General features: G+C 31.3%; 2 protein-coding genes across 2 annotated transcripts in view; one reads left to right on the top strand and one right to left on the bottom strand.

Moving 5' to 3' along the window:
• Positions 1–457: 457 nt before the first annotated feature.
• LOC143071186 (methylmalonyl-CoA epimerase, mitochondrial-like) lies at positions 458–17,636 on the bottom strand. The gene is made up of 6 exons (XM_076245341.1): positions 17,517–17,636; positions 8,230–8,280; positions 7,066–7,173; positions 5,069–5,128; positions 3,286–3,372; positions 458–1,341 (listed from the first exon to the last, which is right to left on the bottom strand). Exons 1-6 carry the CDS (start codon positions 17,580–17,582, stop codon positions 1,189–1,191), a joined length of 525 nt encoding a protein of 174 aa, XP_076101456.1. The 5' UTR covers positions 17,583–17,636; the 3' UTR covers positions 458–1,188.
• Positions 17,637–17,795: 159 nt separating this feature from the next.
• The window catches only part of LOC143071185 (mitochondrial import inner membrane translocase subunit TIM44-like), a 29,852-nt gene continuing 24,201 nt past the window's right edge, over positions 17,796–23,446 (top strand). Inside the window, exon 1 of the mRNA XM_076245340.1 lies at positions 17,796–17,917. Within this exon, the coding sequence (XP_076101455.1) occupies positions 17,807–17,917 (111 nt within the window). The 5' untranslated portion in view covers positions 17,796–17,806. The remainder of the gene's footprint in view (positions 17,918–23,446) is intronic.

The raw sequence follows: 23,446 nt of genomic DNA, 5'->3' as shown, positions 1-23,446 counted from the left end.
ATTTTCAACTTGGCTATCATGTGTAAAATCATACAAGTGTTCGGTAAACAGGAAGTTGTCAAGGGATGAATCTGAAAACGCATCACACGGTATAGCTGACTTATATAAATCCTGAAACCAAATTTCAGAAATCCTTGTATTGTAGTTCCTGAGAAAAATGTGACGAAAATTTTCAACTTGGCTATCAGGTGTAAAATCAGACAAGTGTTCGGTAAACAGGAAGTTGTCAAGTGATGAATCTGAAAACGCATCACACGGTATGGCTGACATATATAAATGTTGATACCAAATTACAGAAAGGGTGGATGTGTAGTTCCTGAGAAAAATGTGACGAAAGTTTCATGAGACGGACTGACTGACGGACTGACGGACTGATGGACGGACGGACTGATGGACGGACTGACAGACAGAGGTAAAACAGTATACCCCCCCTTTTTTAAAGCGGGGGTATAATAACTCAGTTATGATTGTTTATAAGTGTAAATACGTCGGTGCTTTTAAAGCTTTATAAATATACAATCAATATATACCATGTCATAGTGTAATTCTCTATGATGTCTTGGCCATATATTTAACGTGTCATTTTATGAAACTTTATAGGAAGACTAGTGATTCTGAAGAACTGCTGTCATGTTCAATGTCATCAATGGCCATTCAACAATATCACACACTCAGTATAAGTAATTCGCCAGTATTTCAGAATTATGTTAAATTTGGTTTGCACTTTGAACTTATCTTACACATAAAATAAAGATATGGTACGTAGCATTTATACATTTAGTGATACAATCGGTTAAAATTTTTGAAAAAGCCCTGTAAATATTTAGAATGTAGGGGAATAGCCGTAAAAAATTAATAACAAACAAACAAAAAAACCCACACACATCGTTAATCTAATACGGTGTAGTATTGAAGTAGGTCAGTGCCCCTATCATTTTTATTTTTTCATTTTCAATAATATCATCAAAGAGAGGGGGAGGTTGCAAAACACCTAATATTTCAAAACAACAAACAATGCAAAGGACCAATATAATCTTAAAACGACAATTTACCATTGTACATGTAATAGCACTATATTAATGTCATTTATTAAGTTATTAGTCAAGCTTAAATAGCTTTTCAGTAAACACTCTCAAAAGTATATGTTTGATTGCAAGCAGCCCTCCATACAATTTTTTAAAGATTTTTTCATTGTTGCTCTAATTCAACTAGTACACCATTACAATCTTTTGGGTGCAGGAATACTACTGGCTTGCCATGTGCTCCTATCTTAGCTTCATCACTTAACAATCTAATTTTCTTTGCTTTCAAATCCTTCATGGCCTCTTCTATATTGTCAACCTGTAATATAAGAGACATAAACCATTATTAGCATAAATTGAACTAAGTATCAAATCCAGACAACATTTTTAATGGCTATATTTCTAATCTTACTTAATAGAAAAGTAACTTTAACATACAATCTAGGAATCTGATGTTCAGAAGTAGTTGTTTGTTGATGTTGTTCTTTAGTGTTTCTTGTTTCTTGTTTTTTATATAGATTAGACCATTGGTTTTACTGTTTGAATAGTTTTACACTAGTAATTTTAAGGCCCTTTATAGCTTGTTGTTCGGTGTGAGCCAAATCTCCGCGTTGAAGACTGTACTTTGACCTATAATGGTTTACTTTTATAAATTGTGACATGGATGGAGATTTGTCTTATTGCCACTCATACCTCATCTTCTTATATCTAGTTATAAAGATTACAACTTATGACAAAAAAAATCTGAAATAACTCATGCTAGTGGGAGGTACTGGAAGTATCAGTCTCCAAGTCAGGACTGTCACATGTAATTTATTTTCACTGAATTAGTACACATTTTTTATTAGGGGCCAGCAGATGTTCGCCTCTGGGTGCGGAATTTTCTCCCTGTGTTGAAAACCCGTTGGTGGATTTGGCTGTTGTTTTTTATTCTTTGGTCTGGTTGTTTTCTCTTTGACACATTCCCCATTTCATTTCTCTTTTTTATGGTCCATTGTTCTAATGAGGATTACCTGGATTTACCAAAGTAATATTATATTTATTTTTGCCCTTTATTTATTGGTATTAAATTCTGCATGACTCACATGGTGACAGTGAGTGAAATACTGAAACAACAGGATTTATAATGGCTATTGATACCTAATCAAAGTTCTAATGTAAGCACTGAAGAGTAAAGATTTTTCTTTAATTTATTAGTGGGAAGATAAATTTAACTTTGCCCTGTATAAAGCATTGATTGTACCTGATTAAACTACAATTGTGGACAAAGGAAGAGATCACCTTAACAATGACATCATTGGTATTTTTAGACCAGATATAAGATTACTGCACCTTAAAAAAACTTGAATATCTGAACATATATTTCAATGGTTTTGAAGTTTGGTTGTATTTCAAACAGGATAGCACATCCTCATTTTTACAAAGATGTTGTTTAAGGTGCCTTGAAATTTAGAAACGATCCTGGTAAACTTATCAATCCTTAAAAATAAACTTATTCTAAAAGGTTAACCAATTCAACACTGTCATCAGATCTTTGAATATTGATTTGTTGTATCTGGAAATTACAAGCAAACTAAATATTACTGTTATATACATATACACATTAATGGATCAACAATCTGTCGACTCCTGCATCATGGCATTGCACCAGGTCATCTTTTTCTCCGACTGTTTATGACGTCTTTTCATTAAATCCATTGGATGTATGATGTTTAGTGATAGATAATTTAGTCTTAGATGCATGATTTTTTATTTTAGTTGTTATTGGCTTTAAACTAGCTGTCAGTAACTGCGAGTACTCTCAGATCTGTACTTTTTTGTTGTTGAAAGGAACAAGTACCTGGTCACCTCCACATGTTTTTGCTTTACGTGTTTCCATTTGTATCCATCTGATGAGTTAAGCCTTTAATTCAGTGGTTGTCGTTTGTTTATCATTCATTTCTTTGTTCATTAATTATTATTAGGCTTTAGTTTTTTCGTTTGAATTGTTTTGCATTTGTGATATAGGAGCCTTTTATAGCTGACTGTGTGGCATGGGCTTTGCTTACTATTGAAGGCCATACAGTGACCTCTAGCTGTTGATTTCTGTGTCATTTGGTCTCTTGTGGAGAGTTGTCTTATTGGCAATCATACCACATCTTCTTTTTTATATTTGATTTGATTTTAGTCTACTTAGGCCCATGTTGTTACTTAAGTTACAAAATAACATTATTTATAAATTAATATTTTGATTTTGTTTGAGACAATCTATTTGTTTTCTTACCTCAATACATATGTGATGCATACCACCACTTTTATTCTTGTCCAAAAAGTTCTGAATTGGGCTTTTATCTCCTAATGGATTCAGTAACTAAAAATAATAAAAATACAATGAGGTAAATCAAAAATGTGACCAGATAAACAAATATTTTCTAAATCTTTAATTGTTGTATCAGTATAACTTTTGGCTGTTCTAGAATAGATTGCATGGGAGGGACTTGTTCACCCACAATTTCAATTGATTCAGTTAGTTTATGTGACAGATTTTAACTGATTAAGGGCATACGATACAGTTACAGGGGAGGTAATAATGACATTGCTAACGTAAAATGTTATTTTCGCGACGTCAAACTGTGACATACCGGGAAAAGATGTATTTTTTGACTGATTTTTATCATTCAAACTGATTTAATTTGAAAACGAGTGCACCCCTACTTTTTAAAACGACAATTTGTTTCATACTGCAGGGAGATTATGTGGACCAAATTTAATAAAACTGTAAATAGCGCAATTTTTTTAATTTAAATAAATATACAGCAAAAAATTACGTTTTTTTCTCATTTCATGACCATTTGATAAATATGAGTTATTTCTGAATAAAAATGCATAAATTTTTATGATACTTATAAAGTACAGAAATTACAAATTATTTAACAAAAAACAATTTGTGTTTATCTTTTAAAACAAAAAAGTTCTGTGTTTCTTTCGAAAGGGAAAATACGGCCACAAATCCGAATTTTGAGCAAATATACAAAATTTCGACCTCGTTTAACTCAAAAAGTAGTACATGAAGGTATATTTTTTATTTCATATTTGATTTAATCAGGCAAACATTAGCCTATTTGGAAATTTGCATCAAACTTTAAATACGGGATCAAAACTGTATCGTATGCCCCTAAGTCATGATAAACCCTCCGATTCAAGCTAAAATATGAAAAAATCTATCAAATATGCAAAAAGACGTCACTTTTCAGATGGTTTTTGTCAAAAATGAAAGTGGCCGCATCCGTGTTCATCCTCAACTTTTATATATGTTATGTATTATCATCAAATGCAACTTACATTTCAATATTATGAATAAACATAAATGCGGCCACTTTCTTTTAAGACAGAAACCGTCTAAAATTTAACTAAAATGCTAAAATTGTGGAGATTTCAGTAATTTAGCATGGCTTAATGATTTTAGTACCCGATATATGTGCATTGTATTGTCAAAAACAGCTCATATTTGTGTAGCAGAAATATTCTACTTTCCAATGAATATCTAAAAGATTACAATTTCACAATTTTGCAAAACTGCTTTATTTTGGTGCCAAAATAGGGTCTTATTGAACCTACTCCTTTTCATTTACATATAATTCTTACATAATAAAAAGAAAATGCAACAGCCCACAATTTATTGATTTGAGTGCATCCCATTCACCCATCCGCTCACCACAATCAGCACTTGTATGTGTTATTTACAATAAAACTCATTATCAGATGTACAAAGGCTATATATTTTGCACAGACTTTACCTAAAATTTTGAAAGCTGACCCTATGAAACCAAGTGGATGCATATAAGACTTATAAATTATCATCAAATAGTTTATGAACATGGAGAAACATGGAACCGTTTTTTTCCTTAAAATTCCTTTGGAATTGGTTTAAGACTTTGGATTTCAAGTAGTTCAATATTATTTCATTCTCATAGAATAATTAGTTAAAAAATTTTTATCAAAACTATTTCTAGGTTTGATTAAACACTATCAGGTTACCCACTAAAAAATGTCATGCAACACATTACCTCAATTTTTGTGTCTCCAAGTTCAACAAATACTGTATATACTCCATGTTCTGGCTGTGGCTATAAACATTATAGGAATCAGTTATTTATCAAAACAACTTTAATAAGAACAAATGTATCGGTATATGCAAAAATCTCCAGTATCATATAATCAAATTTTGATTTAACATATCATATATATGGCAAAACATATTTCACCAAAAGAATCTGTACATTTTTAATTAATGTATTTCAAGCAAAAGTTAATATCTTTAAAAGTTTTGAATAAGACACTAATATATGTAACAAAATTTACCAAAATATTCATAATTATCATTTTTACAAGGGTATCAACATAAACAAACAGGCATCTTATACGTTCAGGTATTTCACATCAAATCTCTTAACAAACAGTCATCTTATACGATGTTCAGGTATTTCACATCAAATCTCTTAACAAACAGTCATCTTATACGTTCAGGTATTTCACATCAAATCTCTTATTCTGGATTCAGTGTTATTCATGGAATCAAATATTGAAGAAAAAGTTTCCTCAATCCACAATAATTGGTAGACACAATCATTTATGAATTCACAGTAATCATGATTATATTCTATACAAAGCACAAAAATGTCGTCATTCAAAAGCTGACCAAATCTTAAACAGGCTTATTCAGAAGGGATATAGTTACAATATAGATGTCAGGCCATTAAAGATGATATTCTTTAAAACTTTTTTTTGATTCACTAAAAGAATCCTTGCATAGGAAATAAACACATATATTCTAAAACTAGTTGTTGGCATGGCACTTGATAAGTTATTCTCAATTATTTTATAATCGTATGATACTGAACCACTAACAGGAGGGATTGTGCTTGATTTTCATATGATGAACATGATGAAGACAAAATCTTTTAATCAGTTTAATTGAGGTCTTGACATTGCATGTCACTAAATACTAGTAATCCTTTGTCAATTGAGGTTTCGAGATTGCATGTCACTAAATACTAGTAATCCTTTGTCAATGAATGTACCATTGCCATTTTTCTTTGTTTCTTCTGTTACCTATTCTAACATCAGACTTGGACTTCTTTTAAACTGCCTTTTACTGTGCACATTGTGTTTTGGTTTATTCTACATCAGCTAGAGGTATAGAGGGAGGGTTGAGATCTCACAAAACATGTTTAACCCCACTGAATTTTTGCACCTGACCCAAGTTCTTTCTTTTACACATAATTTCCCTTTTCCTTTTATAACAGTAGACTTTAATCTTCATTTAAATTGAATTTCCAGATTTGCATCCAAACTTTAGTGGTTCTCTAAGAGTTATCTGGCTTCCTCAAGGAGTAAAAGCTGGCTGCTATGATATAGTTTAATGTTTTAAATCAGTGATATTGTTTGCCTCAAATTACAGCCGAAATTCGGCTTTTTCCCCTAGAGAAAATTCCCAATTACTAAAAAAAAATGGCTTAAAATTCCTCCCAAAAAGTTTTACATTTTCCCCAAACAGTGATGGCATTGGTAGTAATGTTTATGAATATCATGTTATTATTTTGATATTAGAAAGCACTTTTGAGATCCTGTTTTCTGATCAGAATCATCATGGTGTTTGTAACAGATGTGGTCTTCAATGCATTAAGTACCATCATTGCTTCTGTTTTTTTCCCCTCTCCAAAAAGTACCTTTCAGGTTGAAAATGTCTGACAACCAAAATATACATAAAAAAAAAACTGCAAAAAAAGACAGCAAAGGTGAGCAAAAAATCGAAGATGTGTTTAGAATAAAATATATACAAATTTCCCAATTTCAATAAAAAGTATTCATTTTTCCCAATAAAAAACGGTACAGGTAGTTTTGAAAAAAAGACAACAATATCACTGTAAATGTCTTACATTAAGACAAACAATTAATCAAACATACATAGTGCGTCAATCTTTCGAATATATTCATTACTTGAGTTCAAATTTCTTTTAAAATATGCCAAAATCAAAATATTGATACATTGATCCATACTTACATGCTTCTCACTGACTTTAGCACCGAGGACATCTCTAAATAGACTGGTAGCTTTCTCTATGTCTGGTGTTGCCATAGCTACATGATTTATCTTTCCGATGTTCCATTTCTAGGGAGGATAATAAAACATTTTTCATTACTACTTCATTCCTGTTTCTTTATAAATATGCCTAGTTCCAAATTATATGAAAAATCCAATAACTGGATTCTATATTGTTTTAAAACTTTTTAACATATATAGGTCAAAACTGCAAGCACTTTCTCATTTTAATGAATATTAAAAAAAAAAAATTTGACACTGAAAGAAATATATGGTCTGATCCACATACTACCTTAAAGAATCAAAGTGCTTGTAAGCACTGAAGGGTAAAGATTGTGTTAATTTATCAGTGGGACTTTAAAAAATCAAATATTGCATTGTCAATAAAGCATTGTTTGTAGTTGATTCAACTACAATTCTGGACAATGGGAGATAACTCCAATTTTTTAAAGATGAATTTAACAATGACATCATCTTTATTTTTAGAACAAATGTTAGATTCATGGACCTTGCAAAATTTAAGTAATTTTCTTGACAAGTGTAATATGGTTTTGTGACTTGAATACCTGAGCATATATTTATTTTGATAAATTTCTGTAAATGTACATGGATAGGATGCATAAAATGTTATGATCAATGCACTATATTATGTGTATCAAAAAGGTAGTGATAAGCCTTGGAAGATTAATATATCAAGCCAGTAACATGGTGTTTTGATTGCAATTCATGCAATCTTTACCTCAAAAAACATAAGTGAATATGTCTGACCTACATCTCACCTGAATAGACCTTGAGAGATATGTATGACCTACATTTCATCTTAATAGACACAGAAGGATATGTCTGACTGACATTTCACCTTAGTAAACATAGAGGATACGTCTGTAGATATATAAGAAGATGTTGTATAAGTGCCAATGAGACAACTCACCATCCAAGTCACAATTTGTAAAAAGTAACCCATTGTAGGTCAAAGTTACTTTTTTTCAAATGTGCATGACCTACATTTTACCTTAAAAGGCATTGAGGGATATTTCTGACATACATCTCACCTAGGTTAACATTGGTGGATATTTGAGACCCACAGTTTGCTTAAGCTTTCTTAAATGTTTGTCTTAAACTTACCTTAGTAGACACTGGTAATGTTCTGTGAATATGTCTGGCTTGTGAGTATGACTGGAAATATAAAATTAGTCATTAAGAAGTAGTTTAATAACAGTCTTTTAGATAAATTGCTAAAAACATGTATATCAGCATTATTCAACACTCAATTTAACATATGGATACAGTATTTTCAACCCTTACCTTTTCTCATTAAAATGTCATTGCAAATATTTCAAAAATATTTTACCAACATAAAACTTTGAAATTAAAGCAGAGTTATATTGTGGCTAACTTTTCAACTGATATTAATTTTTTTCACAGAAAACATGGTTTTTACAAAGATATAGTACATATATTAGGAATAATATGGAAAGCAGTTTTTATAAATTTTCAAGATAATTTACAAACTTAATAAGATATCTTATAAAATAATTGAGATATTTTATAAATTAAATATGATATCTTATATACTAGTTAAGATATTTTATTAAACAGTTTATCAGGTATCTCTATCAAAAAGTTTATAAAAATATCTTATATATATATAAAGGTATGGTATCTTATATATATATATATATAAGATACCATACCTTTACTCAAGATATAAGAAATCTTATTTAATTTTAAAGAACTCATTTATTTAAACAGATATCTTAGAAACTAAAAAGAAATCTTATAAAATAATTGATATCATTTAATATTAAAATAAGATATATTATTAAGCAAAAAAAGATATCTTGAATTTTTCTTAGATATCTAATTTAATTTGGAGTTTATAAGATAAATAAATTAAATAAGATATCTTTTGAAGTAATTGAAATATCTTATTATTTATATAAGATGTCATACAAATTATTTAGATATTTTAATATAAACTAATAGAGATATCTTATTTTTTGTAGTTTTAACAACATCTATGAAGTTTTAATAAGACATCTATAGAGTAAATAAGATAACTTATACTTCATGTACTTATAAAGAAATCTTGCAAACTGTACATGATATTTCATACAGTATTTAAAAATAATATCTTTAAATATAATATGCGATATATTTGAAAACTATACAAGATATCTCATTCAGATTTAAAGATATGTATTTTTAACCAAAAAAACCCACCAGATTATTTGGATATCTTAAAGGCTATTTCTACTCTTTTCCCCTCTCTTTTGGTGTTAAACGCTTGAGTAAGATTGATAACATTTCAGATTGATGCACTGATAAATTCTCAATATGTTATTCTGTATAAATACGTTGTTGGTACCAATACTGGCTTTAATACATTCTGTTGGTGAAGCAATGCTTTGAATCAAGAAAATTATTAGAGGGTCATAATATGGGTACAAGGTCTTCATAACTAATACAGATTGTGATAAAAATTCTTGCCAAATAACGTTAACAGTAATTTTTGGTGAATACTGATAAAATAACTTTCTTTTAGACGATAAAAAAAATAATAGATTCTGACGAATTATTTTATTTTTTTTTCTCCCAAAATAAAGGTAATGTTAATTATTTAAGACCTCTGAAGAATAATGATGAGTATATTTTGATGAATCATGATAAAATTCATTAAATTATAAAAATTTAACCAATTTGACCATAGCCAAAAATGACCATTTGACGACTGACAGTAAAGGTAGGTCATTACTACCCTCTTATTAGGCAGAGATTTAATTTAGTAAACGGTAAGGTAGATAGTTGATTTTATGTAAAGTAATTTCAAAAATTATGGCTCGTTTTAAGAACTGACATACTAAATACAAATACAAATATTTTATTGGCATAAACTCAATTACAATAGTTGGCAACGGCCCAAACAACTAGTATAATAGTAATGATGCAGCAATTAAACAATACTAAATAGAATATCAATAGGCCTATTTCGAACAATAAAATGTGCATATAGGTTAATTTATAAGAACAGACTACTTACAAAAGTATATTGTATGTTATATAGCTTCAAATTGTTCATATTACTCATTTAAGATCATTAAGGACATTTTTCCTCAATTGTGTTTTCTACACTTGCTAATTAGTAGTAGTTTGATATATTCATCCAGGGCCGTAACTAGCGATCGATTTCAGGGGAGGCAGGGGTTTGTAGCCGCCGATTGAGGCCCGAAGAGAGGGGTTGAGGGGGCGCAGCCCCCGCCGATTTTTTTCCTCAGTAAAATGGCTTAAAATGGCCCGTTTTCCTTCGATTTCCTTACTTTAAGACTCATCAGTGTTGCTTGAACCTGATAGCAATTTTTATGCAAAAACAAACTGAGGTTGCTGTTCGGGGTGAGCCAAGGCTCCGTCTTCAAGGTCGTACTTTTAACTATAATTATTAACATTAAATTTATACATTGTGACCGCCGATTTTTTTCTCTCAATAAAATGGCGAAAAAAAACAGTTTTCCTTCGATTTCCTTACTTTACGACTCATCAGTAATGCTTGAACCTTTTTTTTTTTTATCTTTTATTTGTTTTTCAATAGTCAGGATTTTACACACCCCATTACACTACCACCTGACAATGGTGTCAAGGGGTAAATACAGAATATATAAGAAAAAAAATATAGCAATATATACAAAAAGAATCTCTGACTAATTAATTTTTAACAATAAAAATAATTTAGGTTACATATAAATTGTATTTGATTTATCTCTCCTCTCTCTCTCTCTGACTTACTCACATACAACACTAATACTTTCACTCATCTGTTTTGCTACAATATGTATCATGACTTACTTTTTAATACAAGTTTTTTTAAAGAAACAAATTTGCTCATAATTTATAAATTATTTCTTTTCTCTGAACTAAACATAGATAATATGAAAACAACACTTAGTTAAATATTACATGTAAAGGAGACCAAAATTTTTCACAAACTTGGACTTTATCATTTTTCTTTGCAATATGATTTTCAAGAAATTGGTATTTCTTTATTTTATTCTTTAACTCGATCATATTGAGTTTTGTTTCATTTAATTTACATTTGTATATATAATTCTTTGTAATTATGATTAGCAGATTCAATAATAAACTTTCATGTTTGCAACCAAGAAACACATTCTCTTTGTTGAGATTAAAATTTACAAAAAATAGTTTCACAATATTGGAAAAAGACTGCCACAATTGAAAAGTTATTGGGCATTCAAAAAACAGGTGTTCAATGGTTTCTTCTCCAAGTTTACAAAAAGTACATAACTTGGTATCTTTTAATTTGATTTTGTACAAAAAGGTATTAGTTGCTATAATTCTATGCAAAAATTTATATTGAAAGGTTCTTAAATAAGCATCTCTACAAGACTTTTTTGTTATCATGAAATACTCTGACCATTCTGTAGTATCAATAACTAACAGCTCTGCCCATTTCAAAAATTTAATTGTTGGTAGTTGAATAACTTCATCTACTAAGTTTTTATATACAAATTTGGCTTTCACATTACACCTGATTTTTTTTAAGAAAGTATCACCAGTGTTAGACTTATCTAAATCTTGATTTTGACAGTTATCTTTAAGGCATTTTTTCATAGCGTTAGGGATTTTTGATATCAAACCATAATATTTAATAAAATTGTTGGTTTGTACTTTTTCTTGAAATTGCTCAAATTTATAAAAAATCATATTTTCACGATTAATAAGGTCACTTACTGACTGCACACACCCCTTTTCCCATTGAATGTAATATGGGAAATCATCCAAAGAAGAAAAGTTCAAAATATCTAAGGATAAAATGTCACTGACAGAAATCTCAGTAATAGGTTTTGCAGCGGAAAAGCATAGTAAAACATCCTTCCAGAAAGAATTTTTACATCTTTTAGCAATCTCAATCAGCTTTTCTTTCTGAAGATTTAAAACCCTTTCACCCCCATACTGCATAAGGTCTGCCAGTAACAACTGCTGCCAGCCACCGCTAGGGTTTGCCAGCAGTCTTTTTATCCAACTAATTTTCAAATAGATATTAAATGAATGAAGATGTACCATATTAAGTCCACCTTGTGAAATATTACCAACAAGTGTGTTTCGCTTAATTCTGTCTGGTTTTCCATTCCATATGAAATCATAAAATAATGAAGTGAGCTCTGTTAACCTGGAGTGTGATAGATTTGGTAATGCAGTCAATAAATGGACCAACTTTGAAAGAGCAAGTGATTTAATTACTGTAATTTTTCCTAATAATGTGAGTTTTCGATGTTGCCAGCTCTTCAGAATTGCAGAGACCTCTTTAATTTTCTTAGAAAAATTAATTTCTGTGATACAGCTTAAATCTAAAGAAAACTCAATCCCCAAAAGTTTAAAATTTGAATGTGACCAATGAAGTTTTAAGTCTGGACATAAAATAAGATCAGAATATTTTTTACTTCCAACCCATAGTGCTTTTGTCTTTGAAGCATTTATTTTCAAACCTGAAATTTTATAAAAAGATTCAAAACATGAAAGTCCTCAACGATATTTCCCTTCCATCTAACATAAGGAATGTGTCATCTGCGTACATGCTTAACAGTGATTCATCATCATTGATAGTAATTCCCCTTATGTCAGGATTACCTTTTAATTTCAAAGATAATAATTCAACCCCAATTATAAATAAATAGGGAGAAAGAGGATCTCCTTGTCTGCAACCTCTTTCTAAATGAAAAAACTTAGACATGTGTCCATTATTTATAACACAACTTGATGCCCCTGAGTATAAAGTTTCAAACCATCTACATAAAGAAGGCCCAAAATTAAAGCTTTTCAAAGTATTTTTTAAAAATAACCATTCCAAGGAATCAAATGCCTTTTCAAAATCAACAAGTAGTAAAAGACCTGTCTTATTATTTTCCTCAAGATAGTGCATCAAATCATATAAAAGGCGTGTGTTCTCACCCATAAATCTGTCTTTAATGAAACCTTTTTGTGTGTCACTTATGATAAATGGTAAAACGGGTTTAAGTCTATTAGCTATAACAGCAGAAGCTATTTTCATATCAGTATTCAAAAGACTAATAGGACGCCAGTTACTAATATACTGTCTGTCTTTTCCCTCTTTAGGAATGCAAGTTATTATACTTTGATACTGAAAATCAGAAAATTTACCCCCCGCATATCCAAAGTGAAGAGATCGAAAGACAAAAGGGCCAATATCTTTCCAAAAAAATTTATAAAAATCTACAGAATACCCATCAGAACCAGGACTTTTACCATTTGTCATAAATTTTAAAGATTCAGCACATTCTTTAAAAGTTAAATTTCCTTCACAAAGATCACTTTGTTCTTCTGTAAGCTTAATGTTATGATTAAAAAATGATGTATCATTGCAATCTAATTTTTTGCTTGAGTACAAATTTTTATAAAAATTTTGTTGTTCCATCAGAATTTTTGATTGCTCTGAAATATGCTGACCTTTATCATCAATAAGTTCTGTTATGGTTTTCTTAATAAAATTTTTCTTTTCTAATTTACAAAAATAATTTGTACACTTTTCACCATTCTCATGCCAGTTAGCTCGGGATCTAAGCAGCAAGCCTTCAACTTTCTTTTGTCTACAATTTTCTAGTTCAAGTTTTTTTTCAAATAAAGATTTTTGAACCTCATCATTTGGAGAAAGATTCATAATACTTTCAAAATATAAAATATCATTTTCAAGTTTGAGAGTGACATTTTTTTCCTCTCTGGATTTATTAATGCTGTAATTTATTGACAAGGATCTAATCTTCATTTTTAATATTTCAAAAAATGTTTGATCATTACATGACAACTCAACAGAAAGAAGATTTTCCATATCACCTGACAGATGGTATTCCAAAATAGTATCATTAATACATGATTTAACCATTTTTGTATAATCTGCATCTCTAAGTAACTGAGAGTTAAATTTCCAATAACTTTTGCCCCGTTTCTCTAAACAAGCTGAGAAGGTGAAAAGAATTGCTGAATGGTCTGTTCTATAACCAGGAATGATAATGGTATTCTTCATAAGTGAAAAAAGGTCTTCTGAAATTAAAAAATAATCAAGGCAACTTTGTTTTATTGGTGAGGACTGACGCCAGGTATATTTCCTATCTTCTGGATAGCATGTACGCCAAGGATCAAGTAGTTCAAAAACATCAATGATTTCATCAATTTTTTTACGGGAGTTAGGGTTTCTATTATGTTTGATATTATATGTATCCATAAATTTATCTAATACAACATTCCAGTCACCACATAGTAAAACACTGGTGTTTTTAAAGATTAAAATATTCTGCATTATTGTGTCAAAGAATGAAGGTTCATCTGTATTATAACCATACAAACATGCAAAACTTAATCTTTGTGAAAAAATTGTTATATCTAAAATAATGTAACGACCATTATCATCAATAATAGAATTATGCACAACAAAATCCAGACCCTTTTTAAACATAACCGAGACACCTGCACTTTTACTGTCTTTATGACTGAAAAAGCACTTATTTCCCCATTCATCCTCCCAGTATTTTTCAATGTCTTTATTGCTATGAGTTTCCTGAAAACACACTATGGAAGTATTTTTACTCCTAGCCCAATCAAAAACATCTGCCCTCTTTTTGGAGTTTGAAAAAAGACCCCTCACATTCATTGATAATATCGTTACATTATTATCCATGATTATATCTGAAGTGATGATTTATAAAACATATAAGCAAGTTCATAAGTACAAATATACAATTGTAACAAATAAGACATACACAAACATACACACATACAAACATAAGATGTCGCATATTATTTTCTTCATTCAACATTGAATGTATAAACTAATTTACAGTATGGCATTATATAGTTATGAATAAATCTAGCAAAGGAATAGATGTTTTAAGGGGAGATAAGATTATATTAATTTCATAATAAATGTTAGAGTTATTTCCCCTATACTCTATAGTGACAGTATAATTTATATTAATAAAAAATATAATAAAAAAAAAATCTCTTATACTATTTACTATATATTTATCCAGGATTTTGTAATTTGGAGTTGACATGACACACTTCAGTATTTATCTTTCACATTTATATCTATCTATTTATACTGATAAAAACTGTACATTTTCCAAAAAATATTAACAAGTGTAACAGACTAATATGAAAATTAATTAATTTCCATCTTTTAATTTCTTTTTCATTTTTTCTTCTACATTGTCAAATAGATCAAATCTTATTCTGCTATTAGTTTCAGTTTTGGCATACACATTACAGTTATAAAACCATACATTTTCAAATTTTTCAGTGTTTTTAAGTCTTGCCATTAGTCCAAGATTGCGTTGTGATATGTCATCATGCAATTTCACTTCATTTTTCAGGGATCTTTTTTGTCGCATTATCCGTATTTTAGTTTCAGTATTCTTTACCTTAACTATGACAGGCTTCTGATAACCATCTTTCCCAGGTATTCTGTGGATGGCTAGTACATCACTGGGCTCAATATCTACTTTACAGTCACTCTTTAAAGTTTCAATAAATGCTTTTCTCAAATTCTCACCCCTTTTTTCAGGAAAGTTTAGCATTCTTATATTATGTTTTCGACTGTATTGTTCATTATAATTGGCTAACTTCAATGCATCAATAGATCTGTTATTATTGTCACCAACCTTTTCCACTAAGTTTTCAATAACTCTATCTTTTGCCCTGATTCTTTCCCTCAGATCCTCATTCTCAATCATCAATGTATCTAACTTATCATCAAGTTTTCCAGTTGCCTCCCTTATTTTACACTCAAACTTACTGGTGATCTTCTCTTCAAAATGATCTAATAATTTCTGGACAATGTTACTAACTAAAGTTTTTAAGTCCTTTTGTTGTACCAAATTAACCATAGCATTAGTAAGGTCAGTCTTTGTAACTGTGCCCTGAAGAGATTGTTTTATTTCTCTTAAATCATTTTGAATACCAGTCAAATCAATACCTTCCACACTGTCATTTGCAACATCTGAATGGGATCGTTTGATCTGCTTGGATGGTTTTTCCTTTACAGAGTCTTTAGAAGAATCATTGCTCCCAGGCTTTTTAGCTGCTAACATTGTTTGTATAGTTTTTGCTCCTTTACTGTCCCCAGGCATGGTGGTAATACAGACAACACTACTCAGAAAATCAATAAATTACAAATACTTTTCCAATCCAAAATATACAATTCCACTACAGTAAATCCATCTTTCAACAAAATGTGAAGTAAATCATATTTCTGTAAAGTTCATCAAATTCCAAACATCATGATATGATTTGCATAGATAAATTCCTTCAAAAACCAGCTTTAAATTGCCAAAAACTGCAGAGCTGAAAATCAACCCACTACTAGATTGGCAGCCATCTTAATAATCTTAGTAATGCTTGAACCTGGGAGCAATTTGTTTTGCAAACAATTATTATCTGTATTTAAAGATATTTTTGTTAGAAATCAAACTGGTATGTTAAAAAAAAACGCATATAAAAGCAAGATAATAGAACGCAAGAATATTTTTTTTTATCGAGGACCTTGAATTTCAATAGTTTGAAAACTGAACAGACATGTATAGAACTACAACGAATGGGAGTGTTTAACTACTAATGGCATTGACCATAATGTTCTCGTACGATCGGGAGACGTACTGTCTGACTAGACACGTTAAAAAAATTATCCAACAGCTGATTCAGCCGGTAACGAATTTCCGATATCATAAAAGATTCACAAAAGTCGATTTGAAAAGCTCACTAGAGCTTGTATTTATGTAGTTTGTTGAATATCGACTCTAAATAAAACTTTGAATCTTGACAATACAAAGGGAACTTCCTCTGCTTAATTGGGCCCCTTAACATGGTAAATAAAAGTTATTAGTTAACTTTTAATTAAAATTACCGAAAGCAAAGTTTCATATGCGTTCTCGTACGACATAGAAAATACTGAATAACAGATGGATGGCCAAATAAAAAACTAAAACAAATTCTGAAATGGTTCACTTTCGATAAAAAATCCTGAAAATGACAGATATATATCACGTATCACGATAACACTGGTATAACTGTAAACGTGTGTTGTTAATAATACAAATTCAATACTTAAAAAAAAAAAATTGGTGCAGAAAATTCAGGGGAGGCAGTTGCCTCCCCTGCCCCATAGGTAGTTACGGCCCTGTCATCCTCAGTTTTGGATTGTTTGTAATAATTTTAAAAATTCAAATTGGACAAATCGCATTCTTCTGCCGGTACAACAGGGGACATTACGGGATGGGGAAAGAACATTATTTAAGAGCAATTTTTGCAGCAGAGTGCATTAAATATTTTATGACATTCCGTGACATCTCATTTTAACTGAAGATCTTTGAATCAACAAAATTATGTACCAGTTTTCTTAAAGAATTGATAAGCAATTTGGCTCCTAGTGATGACATTTTATCATATGTGTACATATATTTTCATCTGGTTCTTTGGGGCGGGTTCTTTGTTACATTTTTGTACCAGTTTGGCTACGCTTCTTTTGCACAAAAGAGCGTATGAAACAAATTTTTCTCTTGACATACTATGCATCTGTTTGAACTAGTGATAAACTTGACATTTTAATTCATACAATATTGAATTATCATAATGTTCATGCAGTATTATTTAGTCGCTGTTTATTCATATTGTAATAGTTATGTCCGATCTAGAAAACACAAATCAAGCATACCCATTTTACCGGAAACAAATAAATATGGCAACTTTTAGCCATGCTTTCAAAGTTTCCAAGAATTCTAATTTATCCCAGGTAAATTAATGCCACAGCTTTTATTATATTGAGTTTTAATATCTTAAATTAGTCTTTAGGTGATTGAAGGCATTCTCAAATCGACAACCCGTTTGAATTGTTGATATTTGCCCTTTATTTTTTGACAGTTTTGACCCTTCAAAAGTCATTGCATAAGATAATTAGAGGTTTGATATTTTGATGTTCATCAAATACGTCATAAGGCTAGCTATTTAACTGTCAATATATGAATGACAACAATATCACTGATGCACTGACGACCAATTTTCTCTATCCATGCACTGGCAGTGGCGGTATCCGGTCGTTCCGGCCCCAAGTCGATCCGGCCCACATCGATCTGGCCCCCATCGATTTGGCCCCATGTCAATCCGGCCCCATAATAAACTGGGGCGGATCCAGGATTTTGGAAGGGGGGCGAATTTTAAAAAAATTTTGGGGACTTTTTTAGGCAAAAAAACATGACATAAGTGTAATATGCACTTTTAAAAGGATTCCTGGCGTGGTGCATGTATATTTTGTAGTTCCTGAAAGGTTTCAGGGTTGGACATTTTCGATTCTGTCACGTGATTCTCCCTATTAATTGTCTATCATACAATGATAGTACGGATTTCAAGCTATTTACTGATAAATTTGATGTGGGACTTTTCAGTAAAAAAAGACATGGAAAATTCTCGCTGGTTTGCTGTAAGTTAAGTTATCATAACCTCACAGATTTCTTGTTGTAAACAAGATATAAGTCAGGCTATTCGATAAAATTTACAATATGAAGGACACGAGCTAAAAAAGACAAACAAGCAATATTTATCCAAATGTTTGGTTGATATGTTTCACCCAACAAAATTAAGGGATGTGATGGATTCCAAATCAACCTAAAGCTACGAATGAGTCTGAAATCATCGGACAACGAATATATGAATGACGGTCGAAATATGTAGACATTAAGGCTACTTCCAGCAGCAGGTTGTAGTCTGGTCTTGAAAAAAGTATTCAATATATCAGTTCGGCGATACAGACATTCCGGTCAGACATGCAAACCCCGGCCAAAAAAAATACGCCTGTTTTTATCTATCATGGTCATTTAATGCTTAATAGTTCTGTTGGATATTCGTTTCTAATAGCAAAAAAAATGGACAAGATTATTGTTTTCAATCCAGATACGGCCAGAATTTTTGTTTAATGCAAAAATTAGAGTCAATTTTTTTATCTCTCAAATATCTTAGACTGCCTCCTCAAATCAAATGGTTCGTACCTTAGAATTTAAATCTATCTAGAGACTTTACTGACTAGGGATCATTATTCAGCTGTTATTTTAAAATAGGATGCCAATCATGGGGCGTTACGAGTTAAACATGTTTTCGTAGGTAAATATAATTGCTGAGGAACTTTTTTTCATGAGAGTGCAGTGGCGGATCCAGAGGGGGGCGTAGAGGACGTACGCCCCCCTTTGCTCAGACTTTTTTTTTATGTAAAATGATTAATCAGACTAGATTTCGTGAACTTTGCCATTTCCCGTGTACTACGATTTAATATTTATGCGACAATTCTTGACTTATAAAAGATATTTTTCGCTGGAATTTACTGATTATCAAAGTCATGTGATTCGCTATGGTGGATTTGACCTGCAGTGCGTTGAAGAAAACATCTCTCAGTCATTTTGAAATTCAAACTAAGTTACAGTAACACATTGCGTAGGCTGAGGATGACTATCATGACACCTTCGAAGCGACACAGGATTTAACAAGAACGTACTGACTTCTATTTCACTATTCCACCAAACAGAAAGTAATGCTCTAGACTATTACACTCTAATGAAAAAAACGTTCCACAGCAATATTATCTAACTGCGGAAACATGTTTAACCCCAAACGAAAAAAATTACTAAACAAAAATTCTGGAAGCAAAACAAAAATCTTGTCCACTCTTTGCTATTAGAAACGAAAATTCCCAACAGAATTATTTAGCATTATATATAATTAAATGAACATGATGAATTAAAGCGGGCATATTTTTTTTGTGGCAGGGGTTTTCATGTCTGACCGAATGTCTGTTTCGCCGAACTGATATATATGGAATACTTTTTTTAAGACCAGACTGCAACCTGCCTGCTGGGTGTGACTTTTATGTTTCCATTTGTCGGCCGTCATTCATAAATTCGTTGTCATTTCAGACTCATTCTTAGCCTTTGATTGATTTAGAACCCTTTACTTCCCATAATGTTGTTGGTGAAACATATCAACCAAACATTTGGATAAAAATTGCTTGTATGTTTTTTTAACTCGTGTCGGTCGTGTATCAAATTCAATCGAATAGCCCAGCTTATATCGTGTTTACAACAAGAAATCTGTGAGGTTATTCTAACTTAACTTACAACATACAGTCGTACGAGAATTTCCATGTCTATGTTTTACTGACAAATCCAACATTAAATGTATCAGTACATAGCTTTGGATACATGATATCATTTTATGATCGACACCTAATAGGGAGAATACAGTATCGAAAATGTCCAACCCTTACACCTTAACAGCAACTACAAAATATGCATGCCCCATGCAAGGACCCGTTTAAAAAGTGTAAATTTCACTTATTTTATGTTTTTAGTCCTAAAAAGGGCCAAAAAAAAAATTTTCGCCTCGATCCGCTCGGCAAAAATAAAAACTACACCCCCTCTTTCAAAAATCCTGGATCCGCCCCTGGAGTGTACTAATATAACTAGTATTACTGTTTTGTGGACTAATGAAATATAAGTCAATATGTTCTTGCTCAATCCTGTGTCGCCTTGAAGGTTTTAAGATTGTCATGCTCAGCCTAAGCAATATGTGACAGTAATTTAAATTTCAAAATGACTGAGTGACGTTTTTTCGACGCACTGGTCAAGTCCACCATAGTGAATCACATGACTTTCAGTTAGTATATAAAGAATTGTCACATAAAATAAATACACGGAAATGGCAAAGTTCACGTCGTCTAGTCTGATTAATCATTAAACTTTTACAAAAAAAAAAAAAAAAAAAAAAAGTCCAATCAAAGGGGGGCGTACGCCCTCTACGCCCCCCTCTGGATCCGCCACTGATAAATGATGAGGAACAGTTGTCTAATGATTTTGATCTAAGGTAATGCCACTTGTAATCACTTAATTCAATCAAATCCTGATTGACTAAAGTTACGTAATCAACAAGGTCTTTGTAGTTTGATCTTTTGTTTTGTGTTATGTTGTATAATAATTAATTGTATCTTTTTTCACGTAACATCGAAGGATTTTATAACAAAATGACAAAAAAAAACATTTATCCGATTAGGCATTAAAAACCATGTACAAAGTCTTAAATATGGGAAGGATGTATCAGCTTTTCATAAAATGTCAGCTAGATCTTTTTGACAAAATTGTCAAGCCCATTTTGTTGTATGAGTGCAAAGTATGCATGGGGTTTTAGTAATATTCTTCTGTCGAATACACGAAAACAAGTCCTGAAGAAACTTTGTTTATTTATATTTTTTACCGTACACCTATTACATTATAATAAAATTCATAAACATTTGTGAATTACAATTGATATATATCTTTATTTTTATTCCTTTAAATATAAATATATTTTTTTATTGGGGCCGGATCGACGTCGGCTGAATCGACTTGGGCTGACTGCCTTAAAGTGGACCCTCTCCGGTCATGCTTCAGTGATTCCCTATATAATCAACCAAATTTCCCCCCTCTAAATCCATCTCTGCCAGGGCCAGTGCTAGGGGCTTGTTTAGTGGGTCAGACAAGGTTTTGCTGTGAAGGGCCGTCACTATCCTACATGTAAGATGAAGTTTAACTGGTAATGACAGTCACTATCCTTTACATGCTAGCCTATATGGTTGATATCCTACATGTTTTATATAGGATAGGACTGCCATTGACAGTAAAACCTCATCTAACAAAAAGGATACTGACCACCATTGACAGTAAAACCTTGTCTGACCCACTAAACAACCCCCTAGCTTGTTATCCATGGAATAGGATGGAGAAGAGTTAATATATTGCAACATTTTCTGCCTTTTTTTAACATGTTTTATTGTTTAACGTCATTTTTTTTTTCTTCAATGTTTTATTTAATTTGCTTGCTTTGTGTTTCCTTTTTATTTATTTTCTGTGTTTTGTTTTGGTACTCTTATTTTCTAGTGCTTGTCCTGCATTTAGTTGTAAATGTATGGTTTGTAATAAAGCAGGGACCGCGCTGTGTGTCGCCAATGTCGCAATTTGTGATTTTTTATTTCATCTGGCGACAAAATAAATACGACTGCTGGCGATATTTCTGGCGTCAAAATTTTCCTCTAAAATTTTCATTTCTTGACAATATCGATCTTCATTTTAATTGGTAAAAGTTAAAAAAAAATAAGTTGTACAAAATTTTACTTGGCGACAAGTTTATGACCTTGTTTATGACCCAAAGCTAATCAACGGTTACAACAGGTGCCATAATCTTTTGTTACAGGTAATCCATTTATCGGATGGGTCATTCAGTTATGATACGAAAATAACAAAACGGACCGCCATTGTTCACCTTGTTACTTGTTCTGCGTACTGTTTATAATCCTCCAAAGAAGGAGCACACCCAAATAAAGAAAAATAACTCAATTTTACTTTTTCTAATCATTGAGATACCTAGTTTAGACATGTCTAAGATATTTCTACATAATTCTGGCTTTAGAATTTATATGTTTAGGTCTTTTGAGTTATGGCAAGAGTTAAAGAGGCTCTTAGTAGCAGTATGGGTGCCTTGTGTCATCTTTTTCTGTATTTTTTTTAATACAAATTTTCACTATTTTGTAAATTTAAACACCTCTTATTTTATTTTCTTTATTCAATTACCCATTTTTTTCTATACTTTATCATATGTAAATTTAAAGACATTTTCTGTATTTTGTAAAATATGCAGACCATAAGCTAATTCATATTCTTCTACATATGAAATACTGACATAAGAAAATAAAATACACATGTTGTTTTGTTGTATGTATATACACCCTATGCAATAACTGTGTAACATGTTAAATGATGTAAAGTGCAGGCCGAGTGCAGAAGAAATTTAAATTGAACATTGTTTAAATTTTGGTAGAAGAAATAAAGACTAGCTGGTTTTAAAGTTTACTCTAAGTTTTCAAAACTTGCGACAAAATATAGGAGCTGGTGATGTTTCTGGCTTCAACTTTTAGGGAGCCAGAGGAGCCCCTGAATAAAAGTCCAACAAATTATCATGAACTATACCATTTCGAATCAGACATGTCAGATGCAACAAGAAGACACTTAAAGGTGGTCACTGTGTATTCATGTTCATTGATAATGACTGCATGATCTCCAAAAACTGCTGAATAATAACTTCTTGTACATATTTCCTTAATATTTACGACTTTATTTCTCATTACAAAACCTATTGTTATGCTTGTGAAGATTACCAAAGACTAGTCGGCTCCAAGTCCATATAGTGTCAGGGTAATGTGACATTTCTTCCTGCAAACTGCAGGGGTTCAAATTAGCTGTGGTCCAAG

Source organism: Mytilus galloprovincialis, chromosome 4 (assembly GCF_965363235.1).
Source record: "Mytilus galloprovincialis chromosome 4, xbMytGall1.hap1.1, whole genome shotgun sequence".
Classification (NCBI taxonomy): Eukaryota; Metazoa; Mollusca; class Bivalvia; order Mytilida; family Mytilidae; genus Mytilus; species Mytilus galloprovincialis.
This window is presented reverse-complemented; position numbering and strand designations above follow the sequence as displayed.